Below are 22451 nucleotides of genomic sequence, written 5' to 3'. Positions count from 1 at the left end.
GACAGCTTAGCCACACCTTTGCAGTATTTATTAAAGATCTACGGCTTTCTAATAATGAAGCTACAGTTATAAACTCAAGCTGCAGCAGCTACAGCTTCAGATGAACAATACAGAGCAAAGTGCAAACCACGTGAAGTCAGGCTTCTGTTTTCACGTAAACCAGGAGTAGGAAGTTCTTAGGTTGGAATATGTTTTCATACCAATTTAAAATGAAGCTGTTTATCAGAGGAAAAAACACATGGGTCCAATTAAAGGGGAAGAAGAGCGACTGCGGTAAAAGTCTGTGCTTTATGCTTCAATAGTAAAGAGATTAAAAAAAAGTTAGACTGTGAACATAAAATCATCTTTATCTGATTTCTAATCTAAATGACATCAAGCGGGGGGTGGGGGGGGGGGACAATTTGCACCAATTTCGTCCAATCATGTTTTCATCTTTTCTCCCTAATAGAACTCAGAGGCCGTCTTTTATCTCCACCACAGCCTGAGCTGACACACACAGCCTCTGTAGCAGTAATTAATCAACAAAAACCACAGCCTGATGGGTATGATCATCTGATGGGAGGAATCAATAGCGCAGCAGAATCATCCTGTGCATCAAACAGCTTCTCATCATGTGACAGAACATTATTTCCACTCAAATCTTGCGACACTTTAGTCCCCGTTGCTTGTGTGTGTGAGCTAGCGCAGCGTTGACTGATGTCTTCCTGGCTCACGGTGAAAAGTGTGGGAGACAAAGAAAGCCTGTCACAGCCATTACGCTTGTTTATGGATCAACTCTGACTGAGTGCGACTTTAGAAAAAAAGATCCTCAAAGGCCAAATCGATGGAGTGATTATATCTTCCACTTCATTCAGGATCAGTGGGAGCTCAGCACACCAGAAACGCACAGAAAGTGAAACTGTTAGCTACAGGAAGTAGTTCCCTAATCAACACGACGGCCCATTAGAGGCATGCCTTCAAAGCAAGCACAAATTTGCACAGTCTTGAGTAGATTTTCGCAAAAAAAAAGCGATATTTCTAAATGTGGACAAAGTATAATTGCACTTTCAATGTGATCCATTGAAGGTTGTTTTGGAGGCTCTTAACTCCCGTGAAATGTCATCCCACGAGACTTCGCTGCAGGAAGGAACGCTCAGACCCTACTTCCAGTATAACACTCTGCATCCCTTTGTTGTTTCACATGTGGCAGTAATAGCAAATGTATTTTCTACAGCGCGTTTCATACACAGGGCAACTCGTTGTGCTTTACATGATCAAAAAGTACAACAGAAAACATTCAACAGCTTAAAAATCCATAAGAACATTAAAATCATCAACAAACACATGACATCAACAACATGACCAAAAATCTCCCTCTCAATCATACACATTAGAGAAAAAGAGTGTCTTTAACTTTGATTTAAAAATGTTCATGTGATGCTGACTTCAGCTCTGCTGCAGTTTGTTCCACTTCTTTGCAGCATCACCATGTTTACTGTGAGCTCTGGGCTCCACTATCTGACCTGTGTCCAGGTACGTCACGTTCTATAGAAAAAGTGTTTCCATGGCGCTTTTGCGAAACATTTCAATATCTCAACGTCTGAAATTCCTCCTCATGAAAGCGTGAAATCTTTTGATCAATATTTGAGTGTTTTTTCCATTACAAGTTTTTATTGCGCTATTTAGATTTTGCGCATTTCCAAGGGCAAATGGAAACCCAGCTAGAGATAGTTAAAGGCATTTCATGTTCACCTGTTACAGTCGACGTGCAGCAGGAGGTGGGAGGCGCTGATGGTGAGCGCCAGCTTGTGCCACTGGCCGTCAGCGAGCCGGTATGGGAAGGACTCGGAGCGTGGCTTGCCTTTGAAGCGGTAATGGTAGCGGATCTCCTCTCTCACGCCGCTGCTTTCCAATTCAAAGTAACTGCAGAGAAAGAGAGCAAAGAGGCTCAGCACAGAGCAGATCCACAGGTGGTGATGATGTCTCCAAAGATGGTCACCAGTTAAAGACATCCAACAATGAAGGAAAAATACTGATCATTTCTTTGTCATAGAACCTGTAGCAGTGAACGTGCAAAAAAGTGTTTAACTCACTATCAAGATTAGAGTCCGGATTTTTGGGGCCAATATGAATTTTTTTTTTTTTTTTTTAATGAAAGCCAATATTCAATAAATCATACAATATATGAAATAAAAACATTGATATATATGATACTGTACATCAGGGGTGTAAAACTCATTTTAGTTCAGGGGCCACAAAAGGCTCAGAAAAACCTATTTTGAACATTTCCACATGTTTACTACTGTGTAGGGCTGGGCGATATAGACCAAAATTCATATCTCAATATTTTTTCTCAAAATGGCAATATACAATAACTCAATAAAGTCTTACCAGAAATTCAATTCTGGGTTCAATTTGTTGATGCCAAATGCCACACAGGCACATTTATTAACTAACAACTTTTGGCTTTTTCTACTATAAGGGACAGCATGTGTGAGTGAGTTCTGTACGGTGGCTTGTTTAGCAGAAGGTCTGGGTTAGAACACAGAGAAATCCATCAAACTGTGCTTTTTAGGCTGTTCTGAGACGTAGCGACTCCTAAAACGAGTATTTTAATACAAAATAAGCTACAAAATAAAAAAATATATTGTCACAGACGATATTGAAATTTTTGATATCGACAAAATAGAAATTATGATATACTTTATATCAATAAATTGGCCAGGCCTACCACTGTATATATATTTAAGATGTGATGCATACAGTTAAATATATGTGGTAGTGAGCTACAGTATGTGTTCATTTACCAAATGACTAATGTGCATGTGTCTAAATGATGACCCATCATAGCATCTGAGTTTGCTAATCTGAAAAAGAAAAACAGGAATTATGAAGTAAAACCCAATACAGTAATGCTTCAGATGCTATCGGTCCGATATTAGCCTGAAAACGAATACCAGATATGAATTTCCGGATTTTCCAATTATTTATTAATTTATTTTAATCATTTTTTAATTTATTTTATTCAATTGTAGAATACTGTAGATATTATGTTGAAGGTTAAAATGTATGAAACCAATTGGTTAATAATAAATGGGTCAGTTTTTCTCATCCCTACTGTTGCTGACTATTGTTCTCTGTTTGAGTGACATCACTTGATCAAGCCTTTTCTTATATTCCACACTACAAAATAAGTCATTATTATTTTAGTAAAGAAAAGAAAAAATGTAAAAAAAAAATATTAAAAAAAGAAAAAAGTAATCAATATCGGTATCGGCTGATATGCAAGGCTACAATATCGGTATCATATCGGAAATGAAAACGTGGTATCAGGACATCCCCAGTTTGTGCATCACTATCTTTGTTTTAAAGCAGATTCCTTGTGATATGCATGTCGTCATTTACATAAATTATTGTCATCATAGGCACAATTGTTGAAACTCTCCTTTATAAAACTGCTGAGATTAATCTGACTTGGTCTATTTGATATCAAACTATTTCTGAAATGGTTTGCAAAACTCACTATTAACATGTTAAACACTGCAGGTCCAGCGTGTTAATGGTGCCTTTTTTTTTCTCCAAGACTAAACCTTGAATCAGACAAAATAAAACTCTATATTTTTTTGCAGCCTATGGCCAGAGCTAACCAACTACACTCCTGAACACTCCTCGTGCAGTTTCATTAATCATCTGATTAAAAATGGAATTAAAGTTTAACCTGCTGAGATGACTTTTTGCATCTTTAAAGCTGCTTAAACTCATAAATCACAGTTTCACACAGTAGCTGTATGACATCCAAAAGTTGTTCTCGGAGTGAAATCTTCTTGCAACAGCTATTCTATGTTTTATTCCTGCAAAAAATAGAATAACGCATCGGATGTATTCCTTAGTTGTGACCGTCAACAAAGCTAAACTCTATTAAAGGGAAAATATAAAAAGAGAGGCAGTGTTACTCTCAAGTGAGGGGGCAGAAACAAGGGAGAGAAAGTTAGGGGTGACATTAACAGCAAAGATGAAAGCAAAGCCATTTTAGTGTGAATACAGAATGTGAAAGTGGAGCCTCACAATCAATTTGTTTTTGAGCAGGAGGTGTCAGATAACTTCCCATAGGGATAAATAACTAGCTTGTAGCGGCCACGTGTTCATAGCGACGTCGCTTTTGATCCTTTGATGTGGGCTCGAAGTGGGGGCAAAATGAATCACTTTCTTGTCTGGCAAAGGAATAAAAGACAGTGAGAATGAAATAAAATCACTTTTCTGCTTTGACCTCGTCTTTGCATTTTTCTACAGGACTCCACGTCCCATAATGCAATGTGCACAACTTACAAAGGTCGAGTCACATGGCCATTTTTAAATAACTTTATTGGCCGAGTCAAACATGACACCTTTTAATAAATTATCACACCTTTGGATGGAGCTTTGTTGGCATTTTTGGGTGAGGTGGATCTAGGGAGGTTAGGTTTAGGGGTTAGGGTAACAAAGGGGAAGGGTAACAAATGAAACTTAATGGCAGCCTTCATGACATCTTATTCATGCTAATGACAGGTGTCATGGCATAATAATGTATAAAACTTTAAGTAAAGTGTTACCAAGCTGCTAAATGATCTAAAAATCAGGCTGAATGTTTCACTCCAATAGAAAACAATGGGATGTTTACAGGCAGTGGGGCTGTGTGACATCATCAATCGTGATTTCAAGATGGTGGAACACAGGCTCTAAAACTGTAAAGTTGTCCCATTTTTAAAAGTTAATTAAAAGGACATGGTGCAAAATAATGTTTTTTTGTTAGACATAGCTTTTAATAAGCATAAATAAAGATTTTAGGCCACATTTGTAAAAACTGTGAAGAATCCCTTTAAGGAATCCATTCAGACAACAAAAACAAAAGGTTCTCGTTCTTTTTCTCTGTGGTAGGCCTACAGGCGTTGGACTTGTAACCATGGTTGGTTCCGTGTGTGCCTGGCTCTGCAGCAGCAGCAGCAGCCTGACAGCTGCAGGCCAGTATTCGTGACATTTCAGCTTCCTCACAGCCACAAACAACCCCAACGCTTAAACCTCCGTGCTGCCTAACACGCACAGACGTTCTGAGACAGAACAGTAAGTCCAAAATATGTCGTTATGATACCCAACCTTAATGTCAGGCCAAACATCACCTTAGCCTCAATATTCATGCACAGAAAGCACAAGCTGAGGAAAGAAGGAATGGAGCTGATTCAGAGCAGCTCTCATTCATATTAATGAAAAAAGTACCCACTCCACTGAATGTTAATCATTGCTGCAGGGCTGGCAGTTAATCCATCGTTCTGACAAACGTATGAATCTGTACAGAACGTATAGAGACTCCAACAAAAGTTAACCATGCACACACGTAGCATTAGAGTGAGCTCAATGGGTAACAACTCAAGCAAACGTTTTAATAAGTGTGTAAAACATTCTTGAAAAGAGGCCCCATTAGCATTCCTTTCATCTTTATTTGAAAAAGTTACTAATTTAACCAATATATTTACCCATGCATGGCCTTGTGGATGATGTTTACTCCAAGCTATCTGACAAGCATTCATTTTGAGATGACTAATATTAGCGGGAAAAACATTAATGTATCAGTGATACACACAAAAATGCGATTCATTCATTCATCATCCAACCCACTTGTTTCTGTTCTCAGGGTCACAGGGTTCTGCTGGTGCTTATCCTGCACTCAATAGACCCTAGGTGAAAGTAAAAACTGAACAGAGTGTCAGCAAATGCTGTACATACTAGGGCTGGGACTTTAACACATTAAATGCAATTAGGCAATTACATAAACATAACGCACTAAAAAAAAACAATGGTTATTTTTTATTATTTTGTTTGCTCTCCAAACAATGCGGACCTTCTCACATTGCACTAGTTCCTGGTATACCCATTATACTGATGCACAGACTATAACACAAGAGACATGAGAACCTGAGAAGTCGTTGCTGTTCTTTGTGGGCGTTAATTTTACTTTATAAAAATACGGGATGGAAAACAAAAACCCAGTTGTGTAAAGTTTGCTGATGAGATCTTCTAGCCTCCGCTAGCACCTTAACATGTAGCAGGTAGCATCTCAATGCTAAAGATGGAGCAGCTAGCACATAAATGCTAAATGTGTAGCAGCTAACACCTTATTGCTAAACATGTAGCAGCTAACACCTCAATGCTAAACATGTAGCAGCTAGCACCTCAATGCTAAAGATGTAGCAGCTAGCAGTCCTAGTGGAGCAGACAGTGTCTCCAATCCACACTGACACTCAGACAGGGTTCAGAGCCAAAATTAATAAATCCATGAGTAACAAATGAATAAAGTCAGTGATAAATGATTGTAGTGGACAGTCGACCACTCTCTGTGGTAGAGGATGTGGGCGGGGCTAGAAGTGCTATGTAGAAAGACCATTTCAAACTAAATTAATCATCTCCATCAGTTGCTTTTTATTTCATACCACAGATATTCCAACTATTTTACACTGTTCAGTTTCCACTTCTCTGGAATGTTCTGTACTTAATTTTACTTTAATTTTAATATACGCAAAAACACATTTGTTTTAAAAAGTTTACAAATAATCCAAAAAAGTCTGAATATAGTTTACTTAAATTTAAGTGTGTGCTTTGTGAACAATGCAATCATTATTTCTTTATTCATATTGCACATTATGTTAGAACTCAGTGATGAAAATAACTAAGCTCATTGATTCTGTAATATATCAAAATCCATTAAAAAAACGTTGCTTCCCCAGTCAAATAAAGTTAGGCAATTAATTTAGATTAATTACAAAGTCTCTAATTTGTATTTACGGTTTATTTTAGAGGGAGAGATACTAATACATAGAATGTGGACATCAGGCCCATGCAGGTAGCATAATGTTTGTGGTTCATCAGATATAAGTTAGTGTTACTTTTTTTAAAAAAAATCTTGCTCTTTATTTCATTTTATTTTATAATTTTTTTTTACTCATGTTAATAGAGCTCTTTCTTCTTACTTTGACAATAAGAATGTCATCGCTGTCTGACAGATGAAACAAATATCTCACTGTTCTTTATCACTCCTAAATCCTCTCATACAAAGAGAAGCTACAGTATAATCTTGATTCCTCCCTATTCTTCATTGATGGGAATTCAATAAATTCATGGAAAACATGGGATTTTGTGTGTTTTATCAGCTGCAGGTAATGTTGATATTTGTGATTCAGGAAACATGCAAAATACTGAGAATGACGACTTCTAACATAATGTGCACGTTGATATTGTGTGCTTTGAGAATACATATCCTGCATAAATACACTATGTGCCGTAAAGCTCCAAGGCCTGCAGTGAGTTTGAATGGTGTTTCTATCATTTCTACGTTTTATACATCAGTTTTAATTAGCATTGATACAGTTGCTGCTTTTAGAGAAAACCGCTTATTAGGTGCACCACCCTCCCCCCTCCGGTCATGGCTGCATTAAACTCCACCTAAACCACCACAAACACCATCTGAAAACAACGCAAATCATCACTGACTCCTAAATACAGAGCCACCAGTGCCCGTTTAACTTTGCTGTGCCTGTAGAGCGCCGTCCGTTTTTCGTGTACCACAGCGGTGCTCCGTGAGAACGTGATCAGCTTTAATCATCTTCCCCTGCTCAGTGTTTCATTCAGTCAGCAAGCTACCTCAAGTACAACCGTTTCAGTGGGAACTTCCAGTTTACAAAATAAAAGTCTGTGGTTGAAGCAACGTTATTAGAATGTTACATTCGAACATCTCATATATAAACTTCATGATTAAACCTGATCAGATTCAGTAAACCATTGATCCCTGAGAGGAAATTGGGTGACATTAATGCTGCTCTCATACATCTTTATAAGACATAAATAATTAAAAAGGAGCAGTCAGAATAATCCTCGTCAGTAAAACTTATATCTACCTTTTAATTGTATCTTACTTTATTTTTGACATACATTTTTGTTTAATTAGTAGTTTTTTCTATTTATTAGTATTTATTTTGTTTACTCGCATGAAAAACAATTATTTTCTTTAAAAACTGAAATATTTCTTGAAAAAAAAAAACGAATTTTAATGCAGTGGTTCTCAAACCCCCTTATGTGACTACTTCCTTTTGCTCAGAATTGTGTGAAGACTATACTATAGATCATTATGATGAATGAATGAGTGATAAAAAACATTTGAAATAATCTAATTTTGTAACTAAGTAGAATTAAACAGTATTTAGTGCCTCCTGAATAGATTTATTTGTATTGTTTAAATCATTTACAGTCATCTCACACCTGATGTGGGACCAAGACGGACCATGTATTTTCAGTTCATGTACTAATCAAGATCATTTCTATCATCATTTTGTGTGTTTTGTTGTTGTTTGACTGTTTATGTCGTTTTGTATGTTGTTTTTGTGTATTTTGCAGTGATCTCGTGTATTTTTTTCTCTCATTTAATGTGTCATTGTTGTCGTTTTGCGTGTTGCTGGTAATAGTAAGTATATTTCTCTCTTAGTGTGTGTGTTTCTGGTGTCATTATCAGTATTTTGTTGTCATTTGTTCTTTTTATTATTCAGGATATTTTTCTCTAATTCTGTGTTTTTGTTGTTGTTTCGGGAGCTGCTGGTAATATTCAGTGTGTTTATAATTTTTAACTAAAAATAAACATTATAATTTAATGCTTTCATTTGTTAATTTTGCTCTCTCCGTCTCTCAAGTGCCCCCTGTAGTGCCCCAATTTGAGAGACACTGATCTAATGTAACTCACTGTTCTCAGCCATCAGTGAACCACAGTAAACAGAGTAAAATGATTTAGATTAAGCCTGTTTTTATCTTCATTGACCACATGAACTGCCTCCTCGCACAAAAACAAAAGGGTCCATTTCTTTAATGAACCTTTGATGTTTGTGTTTGCAGAGTTTAGACACCTTCATTATGTCCAGGATGTGGTAAATGACCACAATAGGTCAGCAGATCTGTCAACTGGGCGACCGTGGCTCAGGTGGTAGAGGGTCGTCTTCTGATCGAGAGGTTGGGGGTTCGATCCCAGTACCTGGCTATGTGTTGAAGTGTCCTTGGGCAAGACACTGAACCCTAAGTTGCTCCCAGTGGTTGACTAGCGCCTTGCATGGCAGTCCTGTCCCACTGGTGTGTGAATGTGAGTGAGTGGGTGAATGAGCTGATATGTAAAGCGCTTTGAGACTGCTTCAGTGTGGTAATAAAGCGCTATATAAATCAAGTCCATTTACCATAACTGAAAAACGTCTTTTCTTTTCAGGCCTTCTTGCTGTGAGGCTGCGCTGCTGCGTTCTAAATGCATATCATATACAACTGCCCAGAGAGCGAGTCTAAGGGTGTGGCTCTAACTGCTAAGTGATAAACATGCGGCTCTGTGGAGGGTCCCCTGAAAACGCGGTGGAAAGCGACAGACGAGCGTGATGTATTGTGACAGTTTCAGCAAAGAAACCGTTGACGTGACAAGGGGTCTTCATCAAAATGCAGCTTGCCTCATGTGTAAGAGAAAAAGTTTTGGAAATGAAATGTTGCCTTGGGGAGTGCCGGCGTGGCTCTACATCACCCCGTCCTTTTTCTTCACCTCCAATGTCACGCTGCTATTTTATGGAGGGCAGCTGACAGCCAATTATCTGCTCGATAGGGAGGGTCAGCAGCACTCTGGAGCATGTCCATGAAACCTAAGGAGAAGGAGGCCAACTACATTCTACAGCAGGAACAAACAACTTCCTTTGCTCCCTAAGCTCTAAAAATATGAGGGGAATAGTGGGAGGGAGGCATTGTGTCCCAAATGTTGCAGGAAGTTCATCCTTCACGGGAGGATTTAAATTAAACAGACGTCTCACCTCACTGGAAGGCGATGGCGAATGGCTGTAGCTTTTTACCGCAGAGCGCCGTTTGATGTAGCAAATACGAATCAATGGGACGTGATATGCACGGGGAAAAAAAAATAATCCATTTTTGTTTTCACAGTGTGAAGCGTGTTCAGCACGACGGTAATAGCAGGAAACAAACCACTTCTGCTCTTTTTTGTTTTAGTGACGAAGAGTGATAATGTTTTACAGCTTAAATATTCACTTTGCACCAGAGACATGAGATGAATAATATGTAAATGGAACTAAAGCAAAAATAACAACTATACCAGCACTGCTAAATATTAATGTGAAGAAAAGTGACTGTGATGGGGATAAACAACGTAGCCCATGTGCTTAAAGTAGCCATAAAAAACAGGTCAGACAGTCTAAGCTGCTGAGAACCTATTATCCTCCTCCTTCCAAAGAAATCATACTTTCCTGTGCGCAAACAATGACAAAATCTTTCAGTTCCATGTCAGATTGCCTAAGCTGCAAAAACAGGCCAAAAAAACAGAAAAGTGGCGCTACAGCAAGACCTCTAAAGTGAAACATTGTGAAAAATTGCAATAAATCAACCATAAGTGATACAGGTTTCAGAAAAAAACCCATTCGGCAATATATCAGGATATATAAAAAATGAAAAATGTAATATGACAGTTTGATGAACATACCACTTGTTTTTGATATTGGTACTTGAATTACAGTTAGTTACCATTTAATTATTCTTGCAAAATTTAAATAACTTAAATAATAAAAATACATTTTATTTCATACCATTTTGTACTTGTAAAGGTGAAATTTGTCAATACTGATATCGTGATACATTATGACTTATGTAGCATCAGGATATATATCGGGATGTATCGTATCGAGACATGCAAATCGTGAATCGTATTGTCCTACACAGACGATCCACACAGATTTCTGATTTATCAAAAGTTGAGCCTACGGTTCATCAACAATGTTTGATTGTAAACATAGACTTGCTTAATACTTTTTCAATGTTCATTTAAAAAAAAAATATTTGATCTGATAACCTACTCTAAAGAAGAATTTGATGTGCAATCTCTACAACTAAAACATATAAAAGGGAAATAAACACAAAACCCACCCACATTACCCTAGAGTCTAGACCTAGACGTAACCAAAACAAGAAGACGGTCATTAACATCCCTCGCCAGTTTGGTTGCCATAACTCACAACCTTTTCCTAAATGTCCTAAATCTAAGAACTTAGATGTATACATAAAAAAATATGATCACATCAGAATATAAACTTTAACTATCTCAAACGATTTCTAAGAAAAGCTGTCCCCTTTGAAGATACGTCGAACAGAGTAAAAATAACAGAACAAAGGCAATAACTCCGAAAATGAGACGCGCGCATTTATTTTTTCCGGACTCCATCAAGGTAATAATACCCTAAAGCCACACATCGAATTTGGTTATCCTATCTTAAACGAATTACAAGAAAAGCTGTCCCCTTTGATGATACCTCGAACAGAGTAAAGAAAAATGGAACAAGGGCAATAACTCCGGAAAAAAAATTGCACGCTTCTCATTTTCGAACTCCATCAAGGTATTGATACCCTGAAGCCACACACCAAATTTGGTTATCGTATCTTAAACAGTTTCTGAGAAAAGCTGTCCCCTATAACTCGGACGGACGGATCTCAAACCTATATCCCACTTCCACATTTGTGGTGGAGGATAATAACAGGATAGATGAGTCACTCAGATCTACATAAAGCATCTCAGCCACTGCTGAACAGGAGAGAGATGATAAAATATAATTTAAAGTGCTTAAAATGTGACTGAGATGAAGTGTGAATGTATCTATTCTGTCGGAAAATATCAATTAGCACAATAGATGTTTGCAATCACAGCGGCAGCAGTTCATCAGAACCATTCTACTGTTAAACTAAAGCATCAAAGGTTTCTTAGCAACATTGAGCACGTTAATGCTAGGCGTGCTTTTCATTCTGCTGGAGAGGAGCTACAGCTGCTGTGTGAGTCATTTCATTTCCTCTGACCACTTGATAATCTTCATTGTTGGCATCCAGTAAACAAGAAAATGGCAAGAAACGCTGCCCAGTAAATATAGCCACATATTTTTAAATATTTGAGCATGGATGGATGTGACCCCATCCGGTCATCCATTCATCCAACGTAAGTATCCTTCAACAACAGATTTGCCAGAAATAAATCCATGCACACTTGAGAACATGAAACGTCTTTATGTATAACACATTTATTTAAATTTGACCTAAATATACAGAAAGTTATTGTGAGAACGGTTACTTTTCACTATGCATTTAATTTTTCTTGACATAACGTATTCTTTATTAAGAGTTCAGATTACATTTCTATATCTACATTATATGGAAAATTAATTCAAGCACAAGGTTAATAACACTCAATGTATATTAAAACATAATCAATTAAGTTGAATGACTATCTGAATTAAAGTGTGAAAAATAAATAAAATGTGTTTGTGTTGCATTACAGACTTAGTGGGTTTTTATTCAATGAGGCCAAAGAGATTCTGATGCTCATTTGTTTTTGCAGTAATAAAAAATATTTAATTTGATTTAACTTTTGCTTTTGCTAAACCACTGCCGTTTTGTATGAGTTCATCTGTTGGTATGAGTGGGTGCGCTCCCCAGTTATGTTCTGTTTCTCATTGTTTTCAACTGTAATATTGTACGATATGTGGAAAAAAAATAAATAATAATAATTAAAAAAAACACAAAGGCTGTATGGACAGTATTGTTTGAATGTAACTATATCCATCCTTTTCTATGATTTCAAGTGATTACTACAGTGAATAAGGTTTGTGATAGCAATTTGTCTTTCTAAATAAAAAAATAGTTATTTAAAAAAAAAAAAAAAAAAAAAAAATCACAATATTTCACCTGGAGTATATACAAATAAATAATTTTGCAGATTACTGGGTAACTGTATCTATGAACCGAATACTACGGTATTCAGGGTTCTTGCCAGTGCTGTTGAGCGTAGAGGCGCCAACATTGTAATTTTTCTACCCTACGGAGCGATGGCGCCCCCTACGCGCCGTTTTCACCAACCTGGGGTGATTTTCTGTTGTTTTTTCCTTTTTTTAATCGGTATCATCGTAATAATTGTTGCACACTTGGACACAAAATAGACTGCCAGGCGTGCACGGGTTGTTTAAACTCTCTTTTTAATCTGCATAATAGAGAAACACATACATCAGCCGCACCATCTATTTAATACAGGCGATTTGCTCGGATGCTCGTCTTTACCTGAGGATCCAGAGGACCCCTGCAGCCACTTAGCTGCCTCCGATGCTGCCTGTGTGCATCCTCCACATAAATCTGCTCGTCATGTTTATAACTCACAACAAATCATTCTACATGCGCATGCACGGATGTGAATACGGGTTGAAAAGGGTTCAGCCTTAAAGAGACATCGGCTTCATTTTGGTCTAACGGGTTTGGGCGGTGTCTTCTTTTTTCGGCTTGATTAAAGCTCTACTGTGTGCTTCCTCCGCACGTGTGTGCGCGCGTCCTCCGCGCGTGTGTTCCGATATTACTGAGGGTCCCACGTAATACCTCATTTAAATTTGAAATGCGCGTCTTTGAATAAGTCTTTTGAATAATCTGCCATTTCTTGTCTATACAGTGTCTGAGTATTTATTATTGGAGGACGTACACCAAGCATGAGTAACTCGATACATGGTTCCCACACTTTTTACCACAATGACTTTTCAAAACTTTTCCAAAACATATTACCAAATTTCCATCACTTAGTTTTGAACCGCTAAAATCTATTCAAAACCATTAGAGCTTGAAAATGAGCGGGCGTTTCCAGTGTAACAGGTCTCTGACAGTGTGCTATGGTTAGTATACTGTAAATGTGGCACAGCGAATGCAAATTGTGTTAATCACTTATCATATAATAGGGTGAATGCCTTTGACACCTATTTTGTAATATTTTTTTTTAAATAACACATCAGTTACTGAACGTAACATTAAACAACAACTAATGTTTAATTATAAGAATATAAGATTGCAATTTCAATTTGCAGACATTTATTAAAAGCGATGTACTACACAATGTGTTGGGGTTAAGGGACTTGCTATGGGCTATATTTCCAAACCAGTAAAATTATTCCATGACTTTTCAAGACTAGAATATCGCTTTTTCGAATTCCACAACTTTTCCAGGAATGTCTTGACCGTGGGAACCCCGTCTATAACTACATTCATCATGACCCTTTACCAATTCAACAAATCAGTAAAGTAAGACTGGAACAATGAAAAAAAACCCAACTTTAGCTTTCCTTCATTCATTTTGGCCCTCAGAATGTTATACAGTACATTTCAAACTGTTCCACATCAGTGGCGCTCGCTCACGCACCACGTGATCCCCCTATGCTGTGAACAATTCCTGTTGAGAACCCTGGTATTCACAAAGGTCCCTCGTGTCTCCGTCCATCAAAGGAAGGATCTACTGAAGCCAAACTGACCTAAAGGGTGACAAAGGGTGGGCACAGGACCAGCAGATCAACAGGTGATCTGGAACATCGCTCAGGTGAGAAAAGCACTGAGGGGTCTGTGGGTTAATAAGTCCATTCTGAGCTGCAGCCATTTCCTGACAATAAGATCATTAGTGGGAGCAGTGATTTCTGCTGTCAATGCAGAAAAAAGCTCCTTTTGTTCTCCTCACTCTGCTGGAGATGCAATAAACCTTCCTCGCTGTTCCCCTGCACTGGGCACAGGATTAAAAAAAGGCTTTGCTGCTTCTGCACAAGGTTCAGTGAAATGCAAGCATTGAAAGAGAACGAGGAGAGTGGCAGATGAGAGCTGGAAGGAGAGGTGGGGGTGGGGGTGGTGGTGGGGAGGGGGGCATTATATGGAGAAAGCAGATTCTACAGAGTAAGTGGGAGAAGAAAGGCAGGCTTGAGTGAGAGATGAAGAAGTGAAGATGAGACAGAAACAGAACACGATTGGATTCTGACGAGCAGAACGAGAGGCCAGTGGGGACGCATGGACATCAGCAGACGACTCAGGACGGCTTTCAGGGAAGACCCAGAGGTTGAGAACATATCTTTAGGCACCGAACCAGTCGATGCGCTGCTGTAATTACACTCAGTGTGGCACAATGTCACACACATTAATAGCATGGGGATGGGGCTGCTGCTAATGCTGCTGCTGATGCTGCTGCTGATGCTGCTGATGCTTGACAAGATAGTTTTATTTAGGAGATATTTGTGAAAAATCAAACAAAAACTAACTAAAGACCGTCCGTACTGAACTGGACGAAAAAGCATTCATGTATTCTGCTCCATGTTCATCAGTTTAGAACCCTTTTACAGAACCTTGTAACAAAAACTTCACCATGTTTTTGTTTTAACTAATTTATTTGTAACTATTTGCTGGCTTTTATTGTTTTATCCTTCATAAGCTCTTACTCTGTGACTGTACTGTTTTTTAAATTATTTTTCATGTACTTGTCTTTTGTGCTATTTATTTAAGACCATGTTAGTTTTATTTTGACACTGTCAACTGGTTTTATTATGTACTGTTACCAGGACACACATGTAAAAGAGATTATTAATCTCAATGTGGTTCTCCTGACTAAATAAAGGCTAATGAATGAAAAAATAAAAAGTGTCAAAATATTATGTCTGAAATTTAGTTGTAAAAATTTGTAACATTATTTTTCAAAAAAATCAAACAATGCTTGTACAATTAAATCAAACAGCGTACGTGCCTTATTTCAACACGATGTGGTTTTATTTGTATTAGATAAGATTAAAGTGAACTAAATCTGACTTTGAATGTTATCTAAATACTGTTTTATTCATTTACAACAAGCACGACTTCAAATTGGGCTCGAAGACTCCGTTCTGATACAGATGAATTTGTCATCTTTGCAGATACTTGTTATAATCCATATCCATTTCTCATGAAAGAAACAATGTACTGTGTGTATGTTTCGCCAGTGTGTGTTCGCAAAGACAGCTTTATATATATAAAACCAGTTTGATTATATATAAATATATATATATATATATGTAAATCAAACTAATACCTGAACTCACAATACTGACAATAAAATGTATTTGCCTCAACATAAAAAGATTTTAAAATCAAGTATATCAGGCATGTAGGCAGTAATCAATCATTTTAATGTTTAAATAAAAATCCCATCATTCCAAAACCCTCAGGACTGAAACCAGTGAGCACATATTCAGTTAAAGGTGTTAGAGTGAAATCTCTCAATGAGACCCACCAGCTGCTTTCCTCACACTCACATTCAATACATTTGGCAAGCGGGAGTACTGAAGTGCTCTTAAGTAGCTTTTAATGTAATATTTGCTTCATCCCAAGCACTCATTTGAGCTGAATATATTACTTCACACATATGTGCCTATAGGAGAGGAGAGGGACCTTTAACGTGTCCTATTCAGCCACGCACGCTGCTGAAAGAACGGCCTAGTATGTGACAGATCTGCAGGTAACGTAAGAGAAAAAAAAGAGAGTAATATATAATGATTCCACAAAGACATGGTGGTGTATAATTCTCCTTTATGAGTCTTAAGTTGAGAATGTAATATGAAGCATATACTGTACAAAGGTTGTTGCCTCATAGACGTTCAGTAATAAGTGACAGTAGAATAAGTTTTAAATAAATGTAAGTGTGACAGTTTATTATCATTGTGTTGTATATAAGAAAGCTGATGCTGTCTGGAAATTAGGTCTGGGCGATAAAGACCAAAATTATATTTTTTCTCAAAATGGCAATATATACGATTTAAACCACAATATTTTATCTTACCAGAAAGACAATTCTGGGTTTAGTCACATTTATTACCAAACAGCTGCACAACATGTGCCACTTTTGGCTTTTTCACCTATTAGGGACAGCACGCATGAGTGAGTTCTGTAGTGTGGCTTGTTTAGGGGAACGTCTGGGTTAGGACGCACTCAGAAATCCATCTAACTGTGTTTTTCCTGTTGTTCTCAGAAGTAGAAACTCCTAAAACAAGTAGTGTAATGCAAAATAAGCTATAACATAAAAACATATCGATATAGGTGATATATAAATATATCATAACTCTCGATTTATTTCCCAGGCCTACAGGGAATACTTTTTAAATCACACTTTCTTTCTCCTTTGAAGCCGTTGTTGTCCAGATTCTACTTGTTCTTAAAAGTGCTGCTTGTTTGTTCAACCAAAAATATAACCTCCGTCCTTCAGAGTTTAAGGGAAAAATCATAGCATTGTTACGGTCTCAGCCTCAGTTGTGTGTCTCATACGCTCTAGCTTTGAAGACATCAGTGTGTGGATTGTGTTTGGTTATGGGTGTCCTGAGTGACGTTATGTGCAGTGGTGAATATGAGGATGGAAGGGGATGTTTAATGACAATAGTGGAGTGTGAGTGCGATCTGACTCCAGACTGTGTGTTTTTTGCGCTGGTGCTTGTGTGGTCACTCTGTGTGCATTGGACCCGTTAGTTGTGTCTGTTTGGGGCACAGTCTCCTAGCCTGGCGATAAGCCACACCTACTTCCTTACGTTTCGTCAGAAAATGGGTGTGGTAACGTGGCCGTTTCAACTCAGTTCCTCGGTTCGAAAGAAACTAAACCAATCAGAGCCGCACAGAAAGAACGTCATATCTCCTGCACCAAACGGTGTCCAAACAAACATGGCGCCCGCAACGGAGGAGACGTTCGGAGCTGCTGCTCTGTTTTAAAAGACCTGGAACCACAACAAGAAGAGGCTTTAAAACCGTAAATCTGTACCATACTACACACCATTTACCTCTGCCGGCTCAGTTTAGGCATCACGTCCGCTCTTTGCTTGATTACTCTGCGCGTGTATGTTACGCTCAGGACTTTAACGCCTGGTGAGCGGATAACAGAATTAGTCACCGACAAATGTAATAATCGGCAATTGTCGGTTACGTCATCACGTCTTCTTCGAGCTGTGGACGGAGCTGAAAATTGTTTTTCATGAGAAGTGACTCATCTCACTTTCTACATATCTGTACTCAGAACTGTATGCACGTTACGCCCTCAATTTAGCCAAGAATGCCCCTTAAAAACCTTGTTCCACGGGTCAAAATTACCTCCAAGTCTTTTGTCAACAACTTTGTCAACTGGTGCCGCAGTTATTTTTGAATTTCATATTTAGTTTTTTTTAGAAAATAATTTCATTATAAATTAGGAAATAAATGAATTTCATACAATAACACCAATAGAATGACCCACATGCACAAATACATATCAGCCCTTGACCTCTTTGAGTCAGCAGCTTTTGTAGCTTTTTTACTGAATCGGATTCTAGTGATGATTTATTAAATTTAATTTGTGTTTGTAAGCAACCTGTTTACACTTTAAGTTGGGAATAGTTTTATTTATTGTTTATATTCAATGTAATTTTTATCCTTATCGTGATAAAAACCAGAAATGATTGGGATACATTTTTAGTCTATATCACCCATCACTAGCATTTCACCGTTGACACAATAAAAAATTAAAAAAAAAAGCTTACCTGCCCCAAGCCAAATTTAAAATATTCTCGCAACAAATCATTGTACGATTTATCATCCGATTAGTCGATTCATTGTTTCAAGAATCGATAACTAGTCGACTATTAAAATAGTCGTTAGTTTCAGCCCTAAAGCTAGCTAATGCTATGATAATGGTAATGCTAGGTTAATGCTAATGCTAGCAAATGCTAAGCTAATGCAGTGATATTGTAGTTATGTTAGTTATTGAGTTTATTACTGAGGCCTGAAGCTACAGTATATTGGTGTGTGTTAACAAGCCTGATCCACCGTAACCGGCTCATCTTAAAAACTCTTCTCTGATTTAGATTTCAGCACTTCAGAACAAGTGTCAGAGCAAAAGCCTTGCAATAGTGGAAACTCATTTTCACTGCTTGCACTTGGTAACGACTGAGAAAGTGGAGAAATTGGCTAACGCTAACTGCTAGCCAGAACCAGAAGGATCCAGATGTAGGCTGACCAAAGTTCAGCTGGATAAGCACAAAAACAGGCTCCTGGGGTTGGCTCTGAAGCTATTTTCCCAAAAGTTATTTGTGTCTAGAACTCTTGTGCATATTGAAAGCTCAATACTAAACTAGATAACAAGCATTTCTAAATCGCTAACTTGGCTAAAGGATTAAAGTAAACCAGCAGAAAAGAAATTGGTTCTGCTACACTTTTTAGGGCTTTGCCTGTTCAATCCCTGTTTCTATGATTCAACACTGTCAATCATCGTCTTTCTCTCTCTTGTTCCAACAGGAGGGTCGTTTCCTCTTAAAGATCAAGAATGATCCTCGCTCTGCATGTCGTCACCCTTGTTGAACACATACGCTTCAACACATGAACTTTGAATGCATGTTTTGCAGAACTAAAGTCCGCTGAAGGCTTTTACTTTCAGGGTTCCGGAGGAAAAATCAATGCTGCTTGGCCTTTGAAAACAATTCACAGTTCTAGCCACTCAATGTCTTTTAGACGTTGCTTCACAGCAGCCGTCAGTGTTTTGCTATCAGTTCAATATGATTCTATAAACACCTCAGAAAACATTATCAAAAATGATTTTAAACAAGAAAAAGTCATAAATGTGGTTCTCTCACAAGGTCTAAGGGCCATAATAAATCTATGTAGATGCAGTATTCTAAAAGAATGAAAGGTGTAATCTGGATACTGGAAACACATTATTCCCCCTCACGACTGGCCTTCATTCTCTGGTACTTCTATGTACACTTTTCTACTCGATCAATGTTCATCTTCTACCAGCCACGAAAACAATGAGAAAGGGCATCAAGGTTTAATTTAAAAAGGGAAGCACTCTGTAATACATAAAAGGAAGCAGATTACAGATGGATTACCTGTGTTCTGACTCGTGGATGGAGAATATAACTCCCGATGTGGAGGACTTCTGCTGGATGGAGGCCAAAAAGGTAAACTCTCCTTTACTCCGGAAAAGCTGGAGCACCTTCTCCGTGATGTGTGGTGGGGCATGAACAGCTCTCCAAACATCTGAGAGAACAAAATAAAATGAATAGAAATCATGAGTAAACTTATTTCACAGGTGATGTGCTGTCAATCTCCTGCTTGTGTGGATGCTAAAATTAACTTATTAAGTGAAATCACACACGGCGACACAAGAAAGTAACACCTTTTTACTTAAAAATGTATCAAATCAAACAGTTCAGACAGTCCAGTCTAAAAACAGCTGATGCCAATGGGCGAATCATGGCTTTGATTTACGAAGAGTTACATCAAAAAGAAATGAGCCTTTTAAAGGGATCCTCCACTGGTTTTACAAATGTGGCCTAAAACCTTTGAAATGTCCTTATTAGAAGATCTATGCCTAACAAAACACTATTTTGCACCATATTCGATTTATTAGCTTTTTAAAATGGGACTAGTTTACAGTTTTCCAGTCTGTATGCCGCCGTGTCGAAATTACGTCATTGATGACGCAAATCGTACTTTTAGTCCATTGAGTTCTAGGGATGTAACGATTCACTCAACTCCCGATACGATTTGATTCACGATACTAGGTTCGCGATACGATTGTCTCACGATTTATTTTACAAAACGGGACTGTAGACAAATGATACCTGAAAAATATTTCTTTATTTTTTTGGGGGGAAAAACTACTATTTTCCTTTTATTTTTCATTGTCAAAAGAATCCCTTGATAAACTATTCAAAACAATGCAATTTAACTAAAAATAAATCTTGAATGAATTAAATAAAGAAATAATACAAATGAAGATACCTATTAATTTAAAATCTGGTTCTATAATAAACAATGCAAAACTGCACAATAGTTCTTTTTCTTTTTAAAAGTGCAACTGAAAATGTATTTTGTGTCTTAACAATTGGACTTAAAAAAACAAAAAAACATTGCATTTATTTATGTCAGATATTTGTTTGGACCATCAGAGGGCGCTGGTAACCCAGAGGTCGGTTGGCATGCAGTTATTCTAGCAGTGAAGAAGAGATGCTATGCGCTAGTAGACAGAGCTAATAGAAAAATGTGACTTTTACAGATATTCTTTTGGTGCTAAAGGGGTAAGGAATCATTTATGAACATGTTTAGGAGTAGAAGGCGGCCAGAAAGATAGTAGCAGATTCTGCCCGCCGTCTACACTTGCTGGACAAGAGAAGGGATAAATATATAGCACCCTCTGCTGTTTAAAAAAGTACTGCGATTCAATTTTCAGAGTATCGATGTGAACCGTGAATTTACTTTTCAAAATAAAACACTTCAGATTATATTTCAAGTAACTACATCGCCAAAATGCCATAATGTGTAAAATCAAACTCACATTTACTATATTGTTTCTTCTCATACTGTAACTGCACTGTAAACTGCGGCAACTTTGATTTAGTTCATGTTTTACTGGTGCAGTTTCATCTCTTCTCTGTTGGCTGTTGCTAAAAAATGTGGCAATGACAAATCCAGAGTCCAGCCTTCTCGTTCTCCTTCGTTAGGAACATTGACCTGTTTATTGTCGTGTTTATAACACGTACTTTTAACTGCGTTCTCACGCGATTATATAAATATCGTGAGAACTGCTCTGTCTCGTGACGTCACAGTCGTCCAACCGGAGTGTACTGTGGCGCACTCAAAACGCAACTGGTGGGGATTACGAACGGCGGACAGCGGTGCTAAACCAGATCAGCGCCGTGGCGCAGCAGAGACATATCCAGTGGAAACCCCAGGTAAGAGTATAAGAAAAAAATTAATTTTGTGATATCACGATATTTCGCTGCACAATTATTGTTTCGCTCCAAAAAAAAATGTATTTATTTAATCAAGTTTTTTTATTGAAAAAAAAACATTTGTGCTAACGTGCATAGTAAATGGTAAATGGACTTGATTTATATAGCGCTATATCACCACACTGAAGCAGTCTCAATGCGCTTTACATATCAGCTCATTCACCCAATCACTCTCACATTCACACACACCAGTGGGACAGGACTGCCATGCAAGGCGCTAGTCGACCACTGGGAGCAACTTAGGGTTCAGTGTCTTGCCCAAGGACACTTCGACACATAGTCAGGTACTGGGATGGAACCCGCAACCTCTCGATCAGAAGACGACCCTCTACTACCTGAGCTACGGTCGCCCTAGTACATAAACTACCAAACTCCTCAATGTATTTTAACTTGGAAGTCGTTTGCACTTTATTTTCATAAAACATACTGGGCACTTTTATAAATGTATGTGGTTACTTTTTTAAAAACAAATTTAAGAATTAAACAGAATCAGGATCTGCTGTAGAAGCAAAAGTTACTGCAATTTGACAGTTAGACAAACATACCACTTGTGTTTGATATTGGTACTTGAATTATCGATAGTAAACATTTACTTGCTCTCGCAAGTTTAAAAAAAAATTTAATAAATTGTATTTCATACCATTTTGTACTTATCACAATGTATATCGTATTGTTTAGTATTGGGATATAATGTATCATATTGTGAGATCCATGGCAATGCACACCCCTAGTTAAAACCAACAAATTCCACAAAAAAATTGTAGCTGTCCATCACTACTTGGTCCACTGCGCTGACACAATCAGAAGGACACAGAGGATGCT

The 22451-nt window shown here is 37.8% G+C and overlaps 1 protein-coding gene across 1 annotated transcript in view; it reads right to left on the bottom strand.

The window, feature by feature from the left end:
- Nucleotides 1-22451, bottom strand: part of LOC114460871 (protein kinase C-binding protein NELL1-like) — a 376823-nt gene that overhangs the window by 297325 nt on the left and 57047 nt on the right. The window contains exons 3-4 of the mRNA XM_028442750.1: nucleotides 19722-19872; nucleotides 1732-1902 (exon numbers count right to left, since the gene is read on the bottom strand). Of these exons, the coding sequence (XP_028298551.1) occupies nucleotides 1732-1902; nucleotides 19722-19872 (322 nt within the window). The remainder of the gene's footprint in view (nucleotides 1-1731; nucleotides 1903-19721; nucleotides 19873-22451) is intronic.

Source organism: Gouania willdenowi, chromosome 3, assembly GCF_900634775.1.
Source record: "Gouania willdenowi chromosome 3, fGouWil2.1, whole genome shotgun sequence".
Taxonomy (NCBI): domain Eukaryota; kingdom Metazoa; phylum Chordata; class Actinopteri; order Blenniiformes; family Gobiesocidae; genus Gouania; species Gouania willdenowi.
The sequence above is the reverse complement of the archived record's forward strand: the minus strand, read 5'-3'. Positions and strand labels throughout refer to the sequence as shown.